At 39.3% G+C, this 21,006-nt stretch overlaps 1 protein-coding gene across 3 annotated transcripts in view; it reads left to right on the top strand.

Annotated features, from left to right (window-relative positions):
- TSPAN5 (tetraspanin 5) overlaps positions 1–19,179 on the top strand; it is an 82,646-nt gene extending 63,467 nt beyond the window's left edge. For all 3 annotated transcript variants that reach the window (XM_031553115.1, XM_031553116.1, XM_010710021.3), the window contains exons 3-8: positions 4,031–4,177; positions 5,816–5,986; positions 7,900–8,025; positions 13,111–13,158; positions 13,278–13,394; positions 13,920–19,179. In XM_031553115.1, the coding sequence (XP_031408975.1) occupies positions 4,112–4,177; positions 5,816–5,986; positions 7,900–8,025; positions 13,111–13,158; positions 13,278–13,394; positions 13,920–13,985 (594 nt within the window). In that variant the 5' untranslated portion in view covers positions 4,031–4,111 and the 3' untranslated portion in view covers positions 13,986–19,179. The remainder of the gene's footprint in view (positions 1–4,030; positions 4,178–5,815; positions 5,987–7,899; positions 8,026–13,110; positions 13,159–13,277; positions 13,395–13,919) is intronic.
- Positions 19,180–21,006: the final 1,827 nt, after the last annotated feature.

The raw sequence follows: 21,006 nt of genomic DNA, 5'->3' as shown, positions 1-21,006 counted from the left end.
TTTTTGCAGGAGCTTCTCATAGGCCTGGCTTGGTGATGTGGTATTTGTTGGTGTGGCAGAAGGCACCGCCAATGCTTCTCCACCACTCCTTCGTTGGAGAAAGGAGCAGGTTCTGCTCTTTCATTTGACTTATGTCATGAATGATGGTTTAGAAATACGTCAGTCTTTTCAGTTGTACGCCTGTGTCATTCTATCCTGGTGACCAAAATCAGATACACTTCACAAATAAAGCAACTCTTTCATAACCACCATTATTGATTGTAGTTCATTTATGGATGGTTTTGCTCCTTTATAACTGCAAACAAAAAGTGACTTGCAGGAGATGAAAAGATTAAGAACCTCAACATTCAAATGTACAGCAGGCAGTTGAGGGTGGGGGAACAGAGCAGGCAGATGAGCTGGAGCTCATCCAGAGAGCACATACTGCTAGCTTTCCTTGTGGGACTGCAGTAGAGCCCTGGATTGGTGCCACTGGAAGAGGAAAAGTATTAGCATGTGTGGCTCTACACAAAGTGTTTACTGTCAAGTAAAGATTAGGCATATGTCTAAACTACCAAAGAAGTGCTGTGTGTGTACCCCAGAAACATTACCATACTTTCGAAGTGTGAATATAGATTTAAGGAAAAAAAAATGTATTTCTTCCTGTTAGATGCCAGAATATCGATAGTACTTGCAACTGTCTTGTGGTAAAGATTGGACTTCTGCAGTAGCGTTGCTGAGAAAATTTTCTTTTCATTTGGAGAGAGCTCAACTTTAAAAGATTTACAGTGATGTATTTAGGTTTTTCCTCCCTGGAAGAGATGAGCTGACAAACAATCACTACGTGCATGACTAGTAGCCCTAAAGATTCAGTGTCACTGGAATAAGTAGTGTTATCTTGTGAGATTCCTCTTCCTCTGCTCAGTCACCTCCATACACATTTCTTTCTGCTTTTGGGTGAAGATGGGATGAAGACAGAATTGGCAACTGTGAGACTTATGTATGTTCCCCAGAATAAAGCACTATCTCTGTGCAACTCTAGATGTAAGCACACAGCATTGTCTGTGTTCTTGCTAGCAATTGTTTTATTGCCAAAAACACTCTGAAGACTGCTTATCCTGAAGTATCTCCAGAATACTGATAAGTTGGGATTCGTATGCAGACAGCACACAATGCAAATGAGAATTACACAGTATGCTTTGTGCTGTCAGGATGTATTACTTGGAGTTTATCCAAGGTTGGTTTATGATTGTCATATGTGGACTAGCAAAAGATGCACGTAAACGTGCTCTCCAAGGGTAGCAAAGAATGGCAGATAAAGCCCGTATTGTTTTACTTCAGTGTCAGATCACAGCTGTACTGAGCAATCAGAATCTGGAGGAGAACTCTGCTTAGATGTGAGTGACTTTTGCTGAGTGACTAGCCAGCTTGTGACATGAAACTGCCAGTGCTATAGAAAATCAAGTAAGGTGAGAAATAGCGCGGTATAAATACAACCAATTTGCTAAATTTTATTGTCATTAGGTGTAATGGAGGTACGAACTTGTGTATTTCTTATCAACAGTTATTTGTATAAAGACTAGCTTCTCAAAGAGCAGGATCTACAGGTGGTAACTGAATTACACTTGGATTTTGTCTTTGATTTGAATTTTACTACTTTCAAAAGAAAATAACTTGATTAGACTGTTCTTTCTTTTCTTTTAAAAACTAAGACCAAACTGTCTTGCGAAGAGAGACTTAAATGACCATTCATCCTTCTGGATTTTTTTTTTTTTTAAGGAAAATATTTGCAGTAGGCAATGTCCTTTTTCCAGTGATTGTTTTTATCCTCTGCTATAGCGCATTAATGAAAAAAATGAGCTAATATTAAAAGAAATTAGGAGTAGTTTTTGCTTAAGGCATAACTTGTTCTCATGGGGGGAAAACATAGAAAGGATTTCCAAACATGATTGGAAGTCATTACAGCAGACCTTTTCCTTGAAGTAGAGCTTGTGTTTCCTGACTTGCGTATGTCCACAGCAATGCCTTTTTCAGAGATTTGTGTGTTAGATTATGCTGCTTATTGTTTGTTATTCTTAGCCAGAAAGTTGTATCTTTTGATTTCTTTTTCTGTGACTCGTGTAATCAAGAAACAGTGGTGGAAAATTTCTGTACAAATTGATTTAAGTGTTCAGTTCAGTCTGATTTGTACCATCTCATCACTGGTTACTTAGAAAAGGAGGTGTGCCAACTGGTCTGGTTTGACAACAATACTGGTTCTGAGCAGCATTGTGTTATATTATGCATCACATGTATTCTTGCCTTTGTAATGAATGACAATGTCTAGTACTGTATGTACTGTAGGAGGAAAGCAGTGAATATATTTTTTCATCCCTCTGTTGGGGGGAATTGTTTTCTCTAGTAGGAGGAAAAGAGGAAAATCTAGTCTGAGAATGTTAACTTGTTCTTGTTCACTGTTTGTAAGTTAGATGGTGCTCTGTTTTTTTGTTGTTGTTGTTTTCTTATGTGTTCTGGGCTCTTCCAAGGCTCCTCGCTGTGTGCATTGGAGAAATTCAGGCACCTGTTTTATCCAGTCTGTCATTCAGAAATAAAAAGTATTATGGACTGTCTTCATTTCCAATTTATTCAGTGTCAGTTTTGTGTGGAAGTGATTGCAGACTGATGGTACTATATTACAGGTACTAGGTGCCTGACTACTTACATACTATGGGTGGCTCAAATTGCATATTAAAAAACAAAATCAAGGATCCAAAGCTACAATTATGAAGAGTTACTTGTTAACAATGTTACTAACAACTTTTTGAAATGATGCTATGATAACATTGTTTAAAACTATTGCGGTTCTGGGAGCAAAAGAAGAAAGTGGATATGAGCAGGAACAAGTAAAAGGATGAAAAACTTGAGAGTAGATCTGCAAACAAGAAGCTGTAGAGGAGAAGATCTGTACTGTTGCTTTTCAAGCCATAGCCAACTTGGGAGTTAATAGGGAAAGCAGTAGTCCAAAACACTCAGCCTGCATTCAGGCTTCTTTGAAGGAAAATGTGCAGAAATGTCCACTGCAGTAGTGTGCTTTGTATTGACCTATGACACCAGGGAGTTAAATGAGGGAACAGCTTTTTTGCTGCCAAAAGGCTTTGTGGAATTGTAACTGTTCCTCTGCAATCTCACTGGAATAAGAAAGACTTTGTATTTGCTCCTTGATGTGGCCCATATGTTCAACATCAGCCAAACTCTGGCTAAAATGTGTTCAGATCAATAAAGTAGGTTCTCAAGACTCCTGGCATGACAACCCAAGCTCTGTACCTCAGGGATTAATGGCATCATAAGTGGGCTCTGCTGACTGTTGTATCTAAAATACATCATGTGTAGTTTACCATGTGATAAATCTAACCCAAGCTGGTGCATACCATGTCCTCAGACACGTCTTTACATGGCCTTCTGTCCTACTAAGAAAACACAATTTCAATGTTTCTTTTTGTTAACTGATTAGACAGTAGCCATGCTTTTCTTACTTACTGAGGTTTTGCCTTGTAGGTGACTGAAGTTTTAATCAGCCTGGTATCTAAATTGTCAAAATATAACATAAAATTTATTGCAAAATACTGCATTTAACTGAGAAGCTCCGTTCTAGTTTCTGTCAGTTGTTGAAAATACCGAGTCTAAACTTAATAGGTTTCTTGCTATTGACCACTTTTTCTGTCATAACATTTGTAAGTTTGTGCTTATTTAACAACATCTACGATACTCAAAATGCATCTCCCCACGGGTAATAAAATCAAGTTAAATTTTATTCTAATGTCTAAATCTAACTTTTTGCGGAGAACTCTAGAAGAATGCTTTTTTGTTCTTCCCATGCGTTGATTCAGAAATATTGATCATAATCACCCTTTTTTATCTCTCTGTTTAATGCAAAGAGTTTGTTTTCTTGTTGTGCTGAAGAACATTTGTTTGCTTTAAACCTCTACCTTTTTAAAAAGAAAAATGCAAGCTGAATGTTTACAACAGAAAGCTTGACCATGTGTGTTAACTTTTGGTGTTGTTTCTTTTCCAGGGGGTGCTGTCCAACATCTCTTCCATCACTGACCTGGGTGGCTTTGATCCAGTTTGGCTCTTCCTAGTAGTAGGAGGAGTTATGTTCATTTTGGGATTTGCAGGATGCATTGGAGCTTTGCGAGAAAATACCTTTCTTCTCAAATTTGTGAGTAGCAACTGCGGCATTCAATAGTTACATGGGGAAAGTCGTGTTTAGTATGCCTTTTGGGGAGCGGAAGGTGTTACTGATGTGAGAGTACTGTTCTCTGAATCTCTTTTGATTTGCTTTATAGATCTCAATCTCTGCTGCTTACTATTGTGGTGGTTGTTTGTTTTTTTTCTCCCCCCAGTGTTTAGTGCTGTTGATAGTAAGAATCATAATGTGGAACTACTGCTTTTCATACGGGTATAGCCTAACATTTTGACTTCCTGTCACTAAGAGCCTGAATTGAACTTAGAGTCAATAACCAGCTGCCTGTGAATTAGGAGGAATGTATAATAAGCTACTGAATGTGAACCATGTGATTTTTGCTGTGCAAGTTTCCCTCGTGGTACAGAAGAGATAGGACTGCTAGGAAGGCATTGCTTGCTGTGATAAGACTCAGCTCTGTACTGTATAAATAATGTAAAAAGACCTTATTGCCATATGTAAATTTAAGATAAGGAATAAAATCAAGATATTTTCCTCTCCTGTCACACCTTCCAGAGTTGTGCTTAGCCAGGATACTATTTGTCTTCATAACCGTTAGCTGTTAGTATACACTCAAAAAGGTTTCCAGTGTAAAAATCAGCCTTCAGGTCACATATTTGGCTCTCACTGACACATTGTATTGCAGGAGGAGGTTGACAGTTACTGAGCTGTTTATGAGGCAGCTCAAGATAGTTCTAGCTTGCACTCTTCTTACTTGTAATTAAATTAAAAAAAAAAAGAAAGAAAAACTATTGTAAATTTTTTTTTTCTCTTTCTTTCTTTCTCTCATCTTCTCTAAAACGTACCCATCTGCTGTACTAAAAATAGCTTCCTATACAACAGCTGACAGAGGAATTAAAAATGCATCTGAGCAAACATAGAGAGCATATTAAAATGAGACTTAAAGGCATAGTTGCAAAAGGGATAGAATTCCAGTATATGAGGACCCCAGCATGTTTTAAAACACTGTAGACTCAGTGGAGATGCTTAGAGAAAGTGGCAGATTGTTACTAATGCCTTTGGCATCCATTGCATTTGCATTAATCATCACAGCCTCATTTGGTTTTAATGTGGATATGAGTCATTCCATAGACATTCCTCTCTGACTCAGTCATTAATTAATTGCTGTTGTTAGAATTTTTGCTTTACCCACTTAGGCAAAGTTTTACCAATGAGGATGACTGAAGAGAAGGTCACTTAGACAGCATTTAATTTTTTTCTACTTGTTATTCAGTACATTTGAAAATGGGAATGCCTACACAAGAATTTCACATGAGTTTTCAAAGAACCTGGCAGGTGGCCAGGCAGTAATGTTGAAATTTAGAGTAAAAATTTTGGGCTTCTTTGGAAATTCCAGTGAAATGTCCTGCTTTAGATGCCAATGCTTGCGTTCATTGGCATTTTTATTATTTGCTAGAATAAAATTAAGAGTATTGTACTTCAGCTCTAATGAAAAAAAAGAATGTATTTTTAATTTTTTTTTTTTTTGTCTGAGTGAATAGGTTGTTTCCTCTGGAACAGACAAAGCTTTACCACCACACATAATTGCGAGCCTTGAAAAACATTTTTGGCAAGGCAGTAAAATAATTTTAATGTTTTCCTTTTTCTTCATAGTTTTCTGTGTTTCTTGGAATTATTTTCTTCTTGGAACTCACTGCTGGTGTTCTAGCATTTGTTTTCAAAGACTGGATCAAGGACCAGCTGTATTTCTTCATAAACAACAACATCAGAGCATACCGAGATGACATTGATTTGCAAAACCTCATAGACTTTACGCAGGAATATGTAAGTAGGACTATGTTTATTTTTAATGCTTGATTTAATGAGATACCTACTCTGTTTGTTACCTCCTGTTTGGTTTCTTCAAGGACTAACAAAAATATACTAGAATGTAATTCTTGTAATATTCACAGACCTTCTGCAAACACACAGTACCTGTGAAAAGTGGCTTATTTCTTGTTGTTTTATTCAGAAAAACAATTACAGTGGAGAGTTGGGGTGATTTATTCATGCAGGCTTTTAAAGATAAGTGTGTCAAATTGACTAGGTACCGAAAGAGTTTTGTGTTCAGATTGTTGGAGCATATTTGTATGTGTTTATAAAGATACTTTGGGGGGTGGGGATTGTTTTCAAAATATCTTATTGCAGGAACTATCACTTCTGTTTAAAAACAGAAACAAAACCCACAATTTTTTAAGCTTGATGGAAACTTATTCAGTTATGAACTGAATGTTAGTGATGTTTTAGCAACATTAGACGTGCTACGCCACTCTGCTGAGTGACAGAGATGTGGGGGCTTGTTGAGACTGCAATGTTCTATCTCAAAAAGACTCAATGTATTGATCTTAATGAAGTGGGCAATTCCAAAAGTCCTTATAAATCTCTAAAAGACACTCTAGCAGCACCTGAAGGGGAAGGAAGAGTGAAGTCAGATGCACGTGCTTGTGCAGGTTCAAAGGCCAAATTTGCCAATGTGTAAAAGAGTCTTGCACTGGATTTCACATACAAGCCATTTTGCCAGTACGTTCTTGCTCCAGTACTCTCTTCTAGTCTAATCTGTTATGAACTTCACATTGAATTTGGCCCTGCGTAGCTGCATCACTAAACATTGGTTGAAATTGTTGTGTCTCTTCATTTTTATATATTCTGCAAATAAATTTATTCAGTGTTTGATTTGCTTCTATATGCCTTGGGGTAAAATGTGAGTGAGTAACAGAATGTGGATCCTTGTGCTCATTTGAATCTTTTCCAGTTTGAAGAAGGCCGGAGATCTGAAAGCAGTGGGGCATATGTATACAACCAAAAGGCTATAATCCAGTTTTGGAGTAGACTGGCACTAGATAACTGGATTAGCAATCTTGACAGCTAAGTCAGAGCAGCATGAGTCTGGCCAGCAAATTACTTTTTCAGCTAGGAGAGATGAGGCTTGAAAACAGCATATTTCTGGTAATGCAGATGGAACTGTATTTGCATCCAGAGGGAGAGAATTGCCATTCCCAACACTTTAAAATATGCTTAGTTTGATTTATTTATTTATTATTAGTATGTTTTTAGTTGGCATAGATGGGTTCCTTGGGCTAGATTCTGGAGTGCTGTAAACAATCAGTGCTTCACTGAAATCTAGTCTGTTCTTTGCAGGTTCAGCACTTTTTACCAGAGACTAAGTGTAACATTTAGAGTATTTACTTTTTGAAGAATTCTTCAATTAAGGGTTACTTGTGCAATCTCTGCTGTGCAGTAAATGCTGAATTCATACTGACTAGTATACAGCCTAGCAAAGATTCCTTCAAACTGGCAAATGTAGTAGCTACTAGAGCAGCACTTACTGCTGGTCAGGTCTGTTAAGAGCTCATGGCACATTAGACGGGGCAGAATATTACACTTCATTATACTGTCCCTGGGGCGTGAGCTTCTAGGACTGTGCAACTCTGTGGCTTTAGCATATCAGTTTGCTCTGTAGTTTTCTTTCCAAAGAATAGCATTGCAGGGTGTGAACAGAACTGTAATTCCCTGATAATTTTCAGATAATTTAGTAGTTTGGAGTGGTCTTCAAAAATTAAATAAATTATGCCCAATTAAATGAAGAAATCTTGGATTCTTTATGGAAAGCTAGAAAGAAACCAGCAGTAATTATGCATGCTTTAATGAAGAGATTTGTTGATACTGAAAGTCAAGAAGCTCTCCTTTCTGTGTTCTAGTGGCAGTGCTGCGGGGCTTTTGGAGCTGATGACTGGAACCTTAATATTTACTTCAATTGCACAGATTCCAATGCAAGTCGAGAGCGCTGTGGTGTGCCATTCTCTTGCTGCACTAAAGACCCTGCCGTAAGTCAGTCAAGAGAGTAGGAGGAGTCTGCTGTTCAATTTTAAATGATTGTATGAGATTTTTCTGGAAGTCATGCATGATCTTAACTTTTCTACCATTTTTTATTTATTTATTTTTTTACTTGAAGCACAGCGTAACTACTAATTTCTCTTCTACCAGCAAAAATCCAGAACTAACTTAAGTCTTCACTGTATGCTTTTCATGTTAGCTGTTTTTCATTAGAATGAGAGAAGCACAATTTTGGCTGAATGTACATGTTAATCTTAGCAAGTATAAAAAGCAGAAGTCCATAATGAGTTGAAGGATGTGAGCTTTTAATTGATTATCATCAGGATACTTCATTTGCTGCCTTAAGGAACAACTGTAAGATCAGACACTCTAAAGCAGGTATTGCTCATTATTTAATGGAGTGTCCAGAGGCTGTAGTCATATTGGCCTGGTTTGTGCTAGGTGTGGTAATAAGTGACAGCCTGTGTTCTGAAGAACTGTTGTATGTTTTTGTTGCAGTCTTTAGACAGCCACAGAAATTTTTGTGCTCTTTGTCTTCTTTTAAAATTAGCTTGTCCTGCAGTCACCTGAGATCAGATTTGAAGGGTCAAACGTTTGAAGGAGCAGCTCTTTTGATACATTTTCATGTCCTTTTAAATAGTTCTGGTACATCAAACAGAAGAAGTTGGGGCTATATGTTAATAGTACAGACGTGATCAAGAGTGCAGGGAAGCAGTTCACTGACAGTGAGAAGCTTACAATAAGGATGGGTTACGTGGCTAACATCACTACTTCCAAACTCAAGATTGGTGCATGCCTAAGAGTAAGAAATCTGGGAAAGGTGGCAAGAGGTTTGTGTGAATGAGTAAGGAACTCATGGAAAAATAAAAGGAAAGAAGAAGGCCCATGGAATGTGGGAAAAGGGCCTGTCCAGCTGGGAGGAATGTAGGAATGTTGTCAGGTCCTGTCGGGTTGTGATGAGGAAGGCTAAGTCCATCTTGGAGTTAAACCTTGCAAAAGAGGAGGTAAAGGATAACAAGAAAGGTGTTTTCAAGTGTGTCAACAGTGAAAGGAAGACTAGGAAAGTGTAAGTCGCCTACTAAATGAGGCAGATACCCTGGTAACAGGGGATGCTGAGAAGGTGGAGATTCTGAATGCCTTCTTTGCTCCAGTCTTTAATACAAAGACTAGCCTTCAGAAATCTCAGGCCTTGGAGGTAAGAGAGAGAGAGTCTGGGGAAAGGAAGACTTCCTGTTGATCTAGGAGGATCTGGTCAGAGAGCGTCTAGCTAAAATCAACTCACACAAATTCATGGGCCCCGAGGGGATGCAGCATTGTGTGCTGAGGGAGCTGGCAAAGGTTATTGCTGAACTTCTCTCAATCATCTTCAAAAGAACTTGGTGAACGTAAGAGGTGCCTGAAGACTGGAGCATAGCCAGTGTCACTCCAGTCTTCAAAAAGGGCAAGGAGGAGGATCCAGGAAACTACAGGCCAGTCAGCCTCACCTCTGTCCCTGGAAACATGATGGAACAACTTGTTCTGGGTGCCATCTCTTAGCAATTGGAAAGAAGAAGGTTATCAGAAGTAGTCAACGTGGATTCGCCAAGGGGAAATCATGCTTGACCAACCTGGTAGCCTTCTATGATGTCATCACTGGCTGGGTAGATGAGGTAGAGCAATAGATGTTGTGTACCTTGACTTCAGCAAGGCATTTGACACAGTCTCCCAAAACACTGTAGGTAAGTGTAGAAAGCGTGGGATAGATGAGTGAATGGTGCGGATGATTGAGAACTGGCTGACCGGCAGAACTCAGAGAGCTGTGATCAGTGGCACAGCATCTAGTTGGAGGGCTGTAGCAAGTGGTATTCCCCAGGGATTGGTACTGGGCCAAGTTTTGCTAACATCTTCATCAGTGATCTGTATGGAGGGATAGGATGCACCCTCAGCAGGTCTGCTGATGATACAAATTGGGGAGGAATGGTTGACACACCAGAAGGATGCACTGCCATTCAACGAGACCTGGATAGGCTGGAGAGTTAGGCCTGTCTGGACCTGAGAACATTCCTACGTTCCTGATAAGGTTTAACAGGTGCAAGTGATTGTCTTGCACCTGAGGAGGAATAATCACATGCATCAGTACAGGTTAGGTGATGACCTGCTGGAGAGGAGCTCTGTGGAGAAAGAGCTGGGTGTTCTGGTGGAAAACAGCTTTGCCATGAGCCAGCTGTGTGCACTTGTGGCCAAGAAGGCCAGTGCTGTCCTGGGCACTTTAAAAAGAGCGTGGCCAGCAGGTCAAGGGAGGTGATCATCCCCCTCTACTCTGCCCTGGTGAGGCCACATTTAGAATATTGTGTCCAGTTCTGGGCTCCCCAGTTCAAAAAAGATAGGGATCTCCTAGCAGGAGTCCAGCAAAGGGCTGCAAAGATGATTAAGGGTCTGGAACATTTCCTGTGTGAGGAAAGGCTGAATAACCTGGATATGTGTAGCCTAAAGAAGAAAAGAAGATGGGGGGGGAATCTGATTAATGTTTAAAACGTCTGAAGGGAGGTGGGAGGCAAATGGGTGCAGTTAGGCTCCTCTTGGTGGTGCGCGGTGATAGGGCAAGGAGCAATGGCCTAAAATGTGAATACAAGAAGTTCCATACTAACATGTGGTAGAATATCTTTATGGAATGAGTAATGGAGCACTGGAACAGGTTATCCAGAGAGGTTTTGGAGTCTCCTTCAGTAGAGATATTCAAGATCTGTCTGGACACCTACCTTTGTGACCCATTTTAGGGTACCTGTTTTAGTAAGGGAGTTGGAATTGATGATCTCTTGAGGTCCCTTCCATCCACTGCAGTTCTGTGTAAATTCTGTGTAATTAACACTGCATATATTTGACTTTTGTATAGTTTAAAAGAAGCAGCCTGTGAGTGCTTGTATTATCTGGTAATTCAGCTGTGGCTCAGGTGGTTATTCTCCACCTGGAATGACTTTTAGATCTTTGAATATCTGAGTCCATAGTACTAACTAAAATCAGGTGAGTTGCCAGCAGGCAGCTCGGGTACTTCCTGCCTTGCTAATGCAAAGCAGTTACTCCTTTGGAATCTAGTCATTTCAGCTGTCATCCTTCTTAGCCTTCCATTTCCAGATGCTGCATCCTCTGTAGTTGAATGCATCTTCAAACTAGTTTGAATATTCCTTGTGAATATCTGTGTGTCTTTTAACAAAGTATTATAACAAAATGGAAAGCATGTTAGGCTAAAGCCTTACTTTAAACTCAGGATTTCTCCCTAACGTTCACCAGTCTGCCCACCTACCCACACACACAGTGCATCACAACCCAGTTTTAAAAATATAGTTGTTATAAAACCAAACCAGTGACAGTGCTACCATGTAGTCCTATAAATACATAATCTATGCTAAAGTTTTCTGTCTGTGTATATAATTATTCATTTTTTTGGGAGGTGATGCAGTAACCAGAAAATTTAAGATAAGTCTCATTCCTATTCACCGTAGAGAAGCAACACACTTAATTGCCTTTAAAATAAAAATGGCCTAATGCATGTAATGAATTTAAATGTAACCAAGCTGTGACAGGTTAATTGTGTGCAATGATATATACAGATTTATTCCATGGAAGAGCAAATTTGTGTCCTTTGGAATTAGAGTGCAGTGTTGGACTGATGCAGAAAGTTATGTGCATGCTTTCTTGAATAGGATTTGCTTGTGGTGTAGCATTTAGTTTAGCTTAAATCAGGAAATGATAAGTATAAGCTAAGCCAAAGCAAATCTCCTTTGAAACAAATTTAGACTCCTTTAGTTCACTTCGTAGTTTAACAAGTTGAAATGTTCTACGTTTTTCTATAGGCAAGGCCTAGAAAAGTTGGCATATTTCCATTTCATTCTTCATGCTTTCTTTCAGTTATCAGATCCTGAGCTTAAGTACAGAAGACATTGGTAGTAAAGTAAATAGGTGCTCAGAATGAGAAAGAAAGCTTAAAAACCCTCTCTTGAAATCTTATCTGCTTGTGAAGCCCTGAATTGCTTGGCTCTCTGATACGCTAGGAACAGGAACATTCATCTCATTAAAAAATAAAAATTGCTCAAATCCTAAAGGTCCAGTGAGGGAATTCAGCTTGGGCAACTGACAAGATTGGTACCTGTTGATGTACTTCCTGAAAAGGTTAGAGGAGCTTAAGTGCTAGTAGGAGGAGATTTGTTCTTCTGTATGGCTGTTATTTAAAATCATTCTTTGCTGATCTATCTTTCCCACAATTTGATTAAATTGTGATGTTCAGTACGCCTAGCTAATACTGGCTGATTTTTCTGACTTCTTTGAGAAGCTCCTTCTGCTCACTGTTTTTATATAGCCAGTAACTTAATATTTTGATGCTGTTGCAGCAAAGTAGTTGCTTCATTTTATTGCCCTGTAATACCTGCAGTCAGCCTCAGCTTCCACTGGGTAGCACCTGTTCAGTAAGAAAAGTCTGTCATAGCCTGCTGAAGATGCTTGAGGAGTTCTGAAGCAGAGTCAGTAGGATGAAAACTCCTCCTTCTTTGGTATCAAGATCCCAAAAGAAAGAATGGGCACTAGTAAACATTACCCATTTTTCCTTTTTTCTCTATTATTTTGGGAAGGAACTAGGTACTTATATGTATTTCTACAGACATCCTGTAAGAACTTACTGCAAATGGAACCACTCCTCCTTACTTCTTCATGACTGAGCCCTGAAAAATTTTAACTGTATTTTTTGTAAACAGACAAAACTTCTTGAGTGGAAAGTTCTTTTGCTTCAAGCAGATGCATCCTAATCCTTTTGCTTTGATTTTCAAATTCTTACATATGGAATGTGGGGTTTACCCAGGTAGAGGGCTGATTTTCCCCCTGCGCTCCTTTGAAAGCTTGAAAGTATTTTTCACCTTGTGTTTTTGTTTATTGCTAATAATTGACAGCACTGAATGGAAGAGAGAAGGATCTTTTAAAAAGTAGTATGAAGACCGAAACTGTAGTGATTGTATTACTACATACAGGACAAGCTCTGGGGAACTGGGACAGGATACTTTGGAGACATTTCTTTTCACTCATTTGCCTCCTGTTTGTCTCTTTCCTAGGAAGATGTTATTAATACTCAGTGTGGCTATGATGCAAGGCAAAAACCAGTAAGCTATTTTTTTTTTCTTCTTCTAATGTGTTCTAAGAATCTGAATCCCTCTGGCAAAAACAGGTTATTTTACCTGTGGGATAATTGAATGTAACAACCTCCCTTTTTCTCTGGCAGGAAGTTGATCAGCAGATTGTTATCTACACTAAAGGCTGTGTCCCTCAATTTGAGAAATGGTTGCAGGACAATCTTACCATAGTTGCTGGTATATTCATTGGGATAGCATTACTGCAGGTAAGTGCAGTGTTCCTTGTAATGAGTTACACAGAAGAATAGCAGAGAAATAAAACACATAGGTGCTGGGTGGGGACTGAATGTGAGAATTGGAAATACGAGTTTCACCTAGAAATATAAGGTCTGTAGATTTTAGTGAGGTGTGCAAAATGCTTGAGGCTTTTTTGTGTGTGCTAAGAGGTACTTAATTTTTGTCAGTAAAGATTTTCCTTTTCAGCTGTTCACAGGTCAAAATCAACACTGTTAGATAAAGATTGGCTAGAGATTTTTAAGCCCATACTTAACTCTACAGTTTCTGATAGTGTTTAAATGAGCAGTGGAATGCCTTTACAGTTGCTTTTGTGAAGCAAATACAGAACAATTTGATTTCCTGGAACTCAGCAATGCTATAAAAAGATGAGGATTACAGGAGTTTTGGCTTTCTATTGCTTGTTTTCCTAACAAAGTTTTGTGTAACTGAAGGGGTTTACCTGTGTGAAAGGAGTTGTCCAATGCTCCAAATGAATTAACTGTTGTCTCTTCCAGATATTTGGGATTTGCTTAGCCCAGAATTTGGTTAGTGACATTGAGGCTGTCAGAGCCAGCTGGTAAAACTGCTGAAGTAACCACAACAAGACACTGGACAACCGAAACCCTCTGAAACCTCCAGTGTGTCTCTCCGACACCAAGCTGTATGGACATGGGTGACAGGGAAGCCTTCTCTCCCACATAGTCTCAAGTTTAAGTTCCTGATTGCAGTGAATTCATATTCCTTTGGGGTGGGGGTGAGAAGAGCGAGCTCTTTAAAATCTGCTGCTCACTGACAATTTTTTTTCTTTTCTTTTTTTTTTTGCTTTAAACCACCAGTTTGAAAGCTGTTGAGCCGTGAATCTCTACTGTATTTTTGATCCTGAGTAACAAGTGGACACTTTTTAAAAATTGGTGTATTCAGTGGGACAGAGTTGCATCATTGTTATCTGTGGATATACTGTTTATTCTTCATGTTATGAGCTCTTAGAGCTGCCAAGTATTCCTGAGATGGTCACTCACCTCACCACTCTAAAGGAATAGTCTTCTTTTTTTCACAGATAAACGTAGCTACAGGCTTTCTATGCATCTATGTACAGTAAATGAAACTGTTTTTAAAACAAGGGAAAGTTACTTTTTTGTTTTGTTTTGTTTTTGTTTGTTTTTGTTTTTGTTTTTACAAAAAGTTCCAGCCATCTCCCTGTAGTACTTTCAAGTTGGAATGAGCAAGCTCACAGGGAGAACTGCCTAATTTTATCGACATCTTTCTTCCTTTCTCTACCCTTGTATGAAGGGGAAGGAGTTTTATATTTGTCAAACAAGGGTTGTAAAGCTGTTAGTTGCTGCCATACCTTAGGATATCATCCTCTTAAGGCAAGAATGAGATATAACTGTATAAATGTATGAAAGCAGTGTGGATATTGGGTCCAAGTGAATATTATTATTCAAAGAATGAATTATATATTAACTTAAAAAAAATGAAAGCATTTGATATGGCTAAATCTTTTGTTTCTCTGGAATTTAGTGTAACCTAATATATTTAGGGATCTCACTAATATTATGCTTTGATATACTTGTACAAAACTTCTTTTAAGATAATTTCTAGGTCTGTTCCTATCTGAGGCTTTGGTCTTTTAATTTTTTTTCCCTTCAATTCTTTTCACTTGCATGAGCTGTGGAGTAAGAATCTGTGACACTCCAGTGCTTTAAATCTGTGCATATGTTTTAATACAGTCTAATTCAAACTTATTTATTGGTAAATGCATGTGATTATGGGAAGATCATATTCCATTCCGTTGGAACTTGGAGAAAACAGCTTTTACCAGAATAAATGCTTACTTTCAATGGACAAATCCTTGCTATGAAGATGAGTCTCCCTTTGTTGCATAAAATGCAACAACAACAACAAAAAATCTTGAAGCAATGAAATAAAAGTTCTAAAATAGAAATGTGTATTAGGATCAGCCAAGACGCATACTCTTGAAATGGACAAAATTTGAAATCAAGCTCAAATAGTGGAAGAAGAATTAGATCAGACTCCATCCACCTTAAAGTTTGATTTGTTGTTCTTCAAAAATAATAATGAATTTACAAACCTGACCATGACTTGGATAGTTCCTTTGCACTTTGTACAAATTACGCTTCTTTTATGACCTTCTCCAGTATCTGCAGAATAAGCCCTGAAAGCTATGAGCTCTTTGCTCCTGCTTTGGTAAAAAGTTGTGTAGCACCTCTTTGAAAGAGATGATTTTTCAGAGGAGTACATGGAGTAGAAGAAGTTAATGTGGTGTTTCCTGTGTCCCTGCTGTGGTGGATGGATAGGAAGCTGCTCTGGTGGCCTGTTAAGGTCTTTACTGGCTCCATGACTCTTTTACATGTGATTATACGTACCCTTGCATATTTTGTCTTTCTGTACTTTAGTCAGCTGTGTTTCTGCCCCCTCCAAAAACTGGCATTGGGCACACTGATGATCCACAGATGCTACAGAAAGTCCTTTGGTCCTTCTGTCTTTCAGTATTACCTCATTCTCTTCTGGTTAACTCCCACTGTCTCTAAATCAGGCAGCCTCCATATCCTTTGGTATCTGCTGTTAAAGGCCAGCCATGACTCAAAGTTTTTTTGTTTTTTTTTAAAAGCCTTTGCAAGCAATTATAATTCACTGTCCTTAATAAAGTTGGTTCCACCTGACCACAGTGTTATGTTTTTCTTAGTCACTCCTCATCTTGAGGAGTTACTGGTGTTTGTTTCCCACAAAGGGACACACCATTTTGCCTGATAGCAGCAGGACAGATAGATCACCAGCACCTATGATGCTGCACTCATGAAATGGTAAGGGGAGAAATCAAGGAAGTCTGGTTCAGGAAATAACTCCTTCATTCAAGAGCCTTGATGTGACCCAGCACTTTGCCTTGGAGAAAAAAGTCTGTGTATTACAGAAACATTCCTTATTGCCACTGATCTTGAATGCTACTTTTGCTGCTGTGGGCTTCTGAAGACAACTTCCATTCCTCTACTTGAATTTCTGCAGTTTTTCTGTATTGGCCTTCTGCCTTGTTGTGCTGCTCTCTGAGCTCCGGTCTACTGAATGTGCACTGGCAGTGTCAGACTGATAGGAAGGTAAATGATCTGAGGTGAGCAAGCCTTTTTCTCAGTATTTGCAGATGTATTCACAAATGTGCAACATATCTTGTGAGTGCCAGAGTGACTTTTCTTATAAAAACCACTAAATTTATTTTTCCAGGCCTTGTATTTTTTGCTGCAGATGCTAGTTCCATCCCTGCCCCTCAACTCCCTATAACTTTTCTCGTTTTTGCAGTTATTTGATGGATGAACACTGAGGATTACCTGCCTGTATTGCACATTTAAATCCCACATTTCTGTCTACAGATTGGATTAGATGTCCTAGAAATGCCCCAGCTATTGGCAGCTTAGGGGTGTCCAGTTTGGCTTGTGGGAAGCCTTGGAGGTCAATCTGTTACGGTCAAAGCCTGCCAAAATCAATCAAGCTTTCTTCCAGAAAACCTTACAGAAACTTCAGGTGAGCACAACTAGAGCACAACTGCCAGTTACATGGGCTCATTTTCCAAAGCAATAAGATACGGTAGGCAGTACAACCTTTTGGCAATCTCTAGCTTGCCTGATGGGCTGGTGGATGAGTTCAGAGGTCAATGTAACTTTCCTTAATCTGCAGTGGTTGCTCAGAAATTTGTTGTCACGCCTGTGGCCCTTTGTGAAGCATGAGACTGCTGTCTGCTGCACACTTCCTATGTGGTGGGAATGTTGCTGCTTAGAGGTCTGGTTGTGCTTCGGTGAAAGCCCTGATTTTAAAGCCATTTCTGAATTCTCCACTGAGCCCTAGCAAAGGGTACCACAATTCTTGCTCCTCCGCTCTCTAAGTTCTCTCTCTCCATATTCACAAGCCTTTTTTAATGTGTGGTTTTTTGTTGTTTTTTTTTTTTTTTTAATACCTAATGAACAAATGTTTGGTTTGCCTGTGTGTTTGTTTTGGTAGAGAGTAGGTATCTTTGTTTTAAAATCCATACTTTTGATTGTATTCCTTAGAGTTTGAAGCAGTGGAGACGTTGTTCAAGTGAGCTCTGTCCTGAAAACTCTCTCTCCCCTTGAGAGAGATGCTAATTGTGGTTCTGGTGTGTAAATAGTGTTTGAAATGTAAATAGTAGCATGCAGATTAAATGATTCTTGCACATGATTGCTTTTCACTCTCGAAGTGTTTATATTGACAAGCAAGATACCCACCGTGCAACTTTGCTGGCCGAACCTGAGCGCAGCAAGTGGCCATTTTTGCTTTACCTCGCCCTGCCGGTGAGGCAGAAGCTCTTTAGTCGCCTGCCACCTAGTGTCTTCGGGCCCAATTGCATCAAGAGCTCGGAGAAGGGAAAGCTGTTAGTAACAGGACCTCCCTTGCATTTTTCCTTTGCTACTTGGTATTAGAATAATGTTAGATTGTAAACTGGAGTATCAGAGTCAGCGGCCTCTACCTGTTTTGGGAGGTAAATATCACTTGCGGCAGGACTAAGCATGGTGCTATTTGAATTGCTGTGATCCTGGATGTTAATCTGCATTTTTACTTCATTAGAGATGCCCTTGGCAAAATTGATTCTGATGAACAATGTTGGCCACAAGAGAAACTCTCATGTGTATTCTTAATTCCATTTTCTTTCTTGTCGTATATGTGCCATTTGGGTGGATTGTAGTGGTTGTTCTGCAAATGATTAGGGGAGAGTTTAGATCTCAACAGGTGTCAAGAACTGGTCAAGGTTCCAGTTTCTCTCTTCCATTTTTGTTTTTTCTCTGAAGCTTTTTGGGGTGTCTGTATTTGATAGCAAAACTGTATAATGCAAACAAAACATTCTACTTTGTTAGATCTGCTACGTACCAAACTTTGCCACTTGAAGAAAAGAAAAATCTTCTTCCCCTAATGTGCAGCAACATTGTGACTGCTAGTGTGCACCATGCGTGAGTTCAGCCATGCCACACTCCTAGCTGTCTGTCGTGTTTCAGCAATACAAAGTTGTTGATGAGAAGCTCCGTCTGTATGTGTGTTCATGTTCATGCTATGTACTCAGTAGAGATGGACCTGATGCTGCCTTGGTCTCTGGTGAGGATGGGATTTGGTCTTTGTGGCTCAGATCCATCTCTGATAAGTGTGTTTCAGATCAGGTCGAACTGAATCTCTGCGCTTGGTTCATCTGATGGCACAAGGAAAGTGTTGATATTTACCCTTTATGTATCATTCCTTTTTATACGAATGTATTCTCTTGTGTTCCTTTTTTTATCAGATGTAAAATTGATTGTAAAAGCCAACTACACTTACTGATTGAAAGTATTGGTATAACAGAACTGCATGCCCAGTAGAGTTTGACTTGAGCTTTAGTAATCTGATTTCAGACTGGTTATCTTCGGTCTAGGAGAAAAGCATAGATCAGGTGCATATGTATTACTTGTCATCTTTAGCATTAGACTGTGGTATTGTATCACATGCTGATCTCAATGGATGTAACTGGAGTATACTTAGGAAGTTAATGCAACTTCCTGGTAATTCATTTTAAGCTATTGAAAGTGGTCTTGGTCATGCTACTTGTGTTCTTGGCTTTTTGTTTTTTAATAGATGCATTTTTTAGGTATGTTTTAATACATTTATGATGGACAACACAATAGTTTTAATAGTTGTGCAGTACTCTGTATTTACTTGAAGTAAATCATTTTATATGCAATTTGTTAGATAATTACAATTTTATAAATAAAATTGCGTGAAATATGGTGTTGTGATTGTGTACTCTTGGTGTAGCACCCAACGTTGAAGATACAAATTTCAGGCAAAAACTCCTCTGGGAAAAGCCATCCTGTTCTCTTCCCCAGACTAGCAGGGGAAATAAATCCCTGGGTCTCACGTGCACATAGAATTTAGGTTCTGAGGTAGTCGTGAAGCCTGTTGTGTGTTGCCAATGGCGGGCCTTAAATAAGTAATAAGCTAATACTTCAACAGCACATCCTCAAGAGATGAAAACTCACATCTTGTGTCAGCTGTTACTGAAGTCCAGCTAACAAATGTGCTCTGTTTGTTTCCGACAGGTCACTGGTGTTCCTCACGCTGCTGTGGCTGCTGGTTAGTACAGCTGTTGGAGCTCCCACCATAGTCATTTTAGTGACCGTGAAGTGTTCAGAAGTTGTATCTCTGCAGGGAGGAGCACGAAGGGGTATAGCATTTTGTCATGCATTAAGCTTTTGTAAAGGAAAGTGGGAACTTAATTTTTCTGAGTGTAATATCTCAAATAGAAATAGTGAGAGCTGGCTTACTGAATTGTGCAGATAAAAATGTGTAATGATGTCTCGTACTTGTTTACACAGAGGGGGGAAAAACTTAGTATTTCGAAAGCTATAGGAAAGCAAATCCAGTTCAATGTATCTAAAATACAGTGTTTCATCAACCTGCATTGTTTTGCAGTAAATAATAAGCATAGTTGGTTTGAGGCACTTTGGAAAACAGACAAAACCTCTTGGAAAGACTTTCCAAATGTTCTTGGGAGGTCAGTGCCCTGATTCAATTCACCTACAGTAGTTATCACCACTGTACTGACTGTGGAAAATCTTGCCTTCATCTTAGCCTTTACCTGGCTTGATCAGGATTCTGCATTGAGTACAGTTTTGTGGCTCTGTTCTGGCCAATGGGGCTCTGTGAGAGGCATTTCTCATAAGTTTCACCAAGAAATACAGTTTCTGAACGTCTATGGGCCAGTGAGCTGTTCGTCATCTGTCACTGATCTGGTGCGATCAGTGAGTTGGAATGAATTGGGCCAAGTGATCATGATCATTTCTCTTGAGACAGCTTCTGGCTGTGACAGGTTACATGCTGCCCAAGTGCACATGCTTCTTTCTAGTCCTGTTGCAGGCAAAGAGATGTGAACACCAAAGTGCAGCATAAACCTGGCCTTTTGTACTGTGTTTTTCTTAGATTTTGTTTCTCTAATGAAGAGAGATTGAGAGGATGAATGATTTGCCAACTACATAGAAATATCCTGCAGGCTGGCACGTGCCTCAGATCAGCGCAGCATTTTTGTGAACAGATAATCTTCAGTTGCCTTCTTCTGCCATGACATAAAACCATCATCACACTTGTGCAGACTTAGCACGGATTTTATCTAGAAGTGTTAGTCACTTGGTATTCTGTCCTAGGAAACCATCTGAAAATTAAAGGGTGTCACTGTTGGCCTTTACGTTTGCTGTGCCAATAGTATCTCTAACTAAAATTCAGTGATAGGAAATGTTTGATATTTAACTTAATGTCCAGTTAGACAACTAGGTGAATGGGAGTTGTCACCCTTTTATTATGCCCTGCTTATGTGAGCACTTGTGGTTTATACCAGTGTATAAAGGAATAAAGAATCTAGAACTGGGTATGTCATTGCTAAATGGTCTTTCTAATGTATTTTGGAATCTACTGGAATTAATGGAGATTCTTTCCATGCCTGAGAAAACTTGGGCTCATATGGGCCTGCTGTGAGCTGTGATTGTAAACATGCAGACTGCATTTACCAGTGTAAAGGTTCTGCATTATTCACAGCCTCATGTCATGGGATTGTAATCT

This window comes from Meleagris gallopavo, chromosome 4 (assembly GCF_000146605.3).
Source record: "Meleagris gallopavo isolate NT-WF06-2002-E0010 breed Aviagen turkey brand Nicholas breeding stock chromosome 4, Turkey_5.1, whole genome shotgun sequence".
Lineage (NCBI taxonomy): Eukaryota > Metazoa > Chordata > Aves > Galliformes > Phasianidae > Meleagris > Meleagris gallopavo.
Note: the sequence above shows the minus strand (reverse complement) of the source record. Positions and strands in the feature narration are given on the sequence as shown.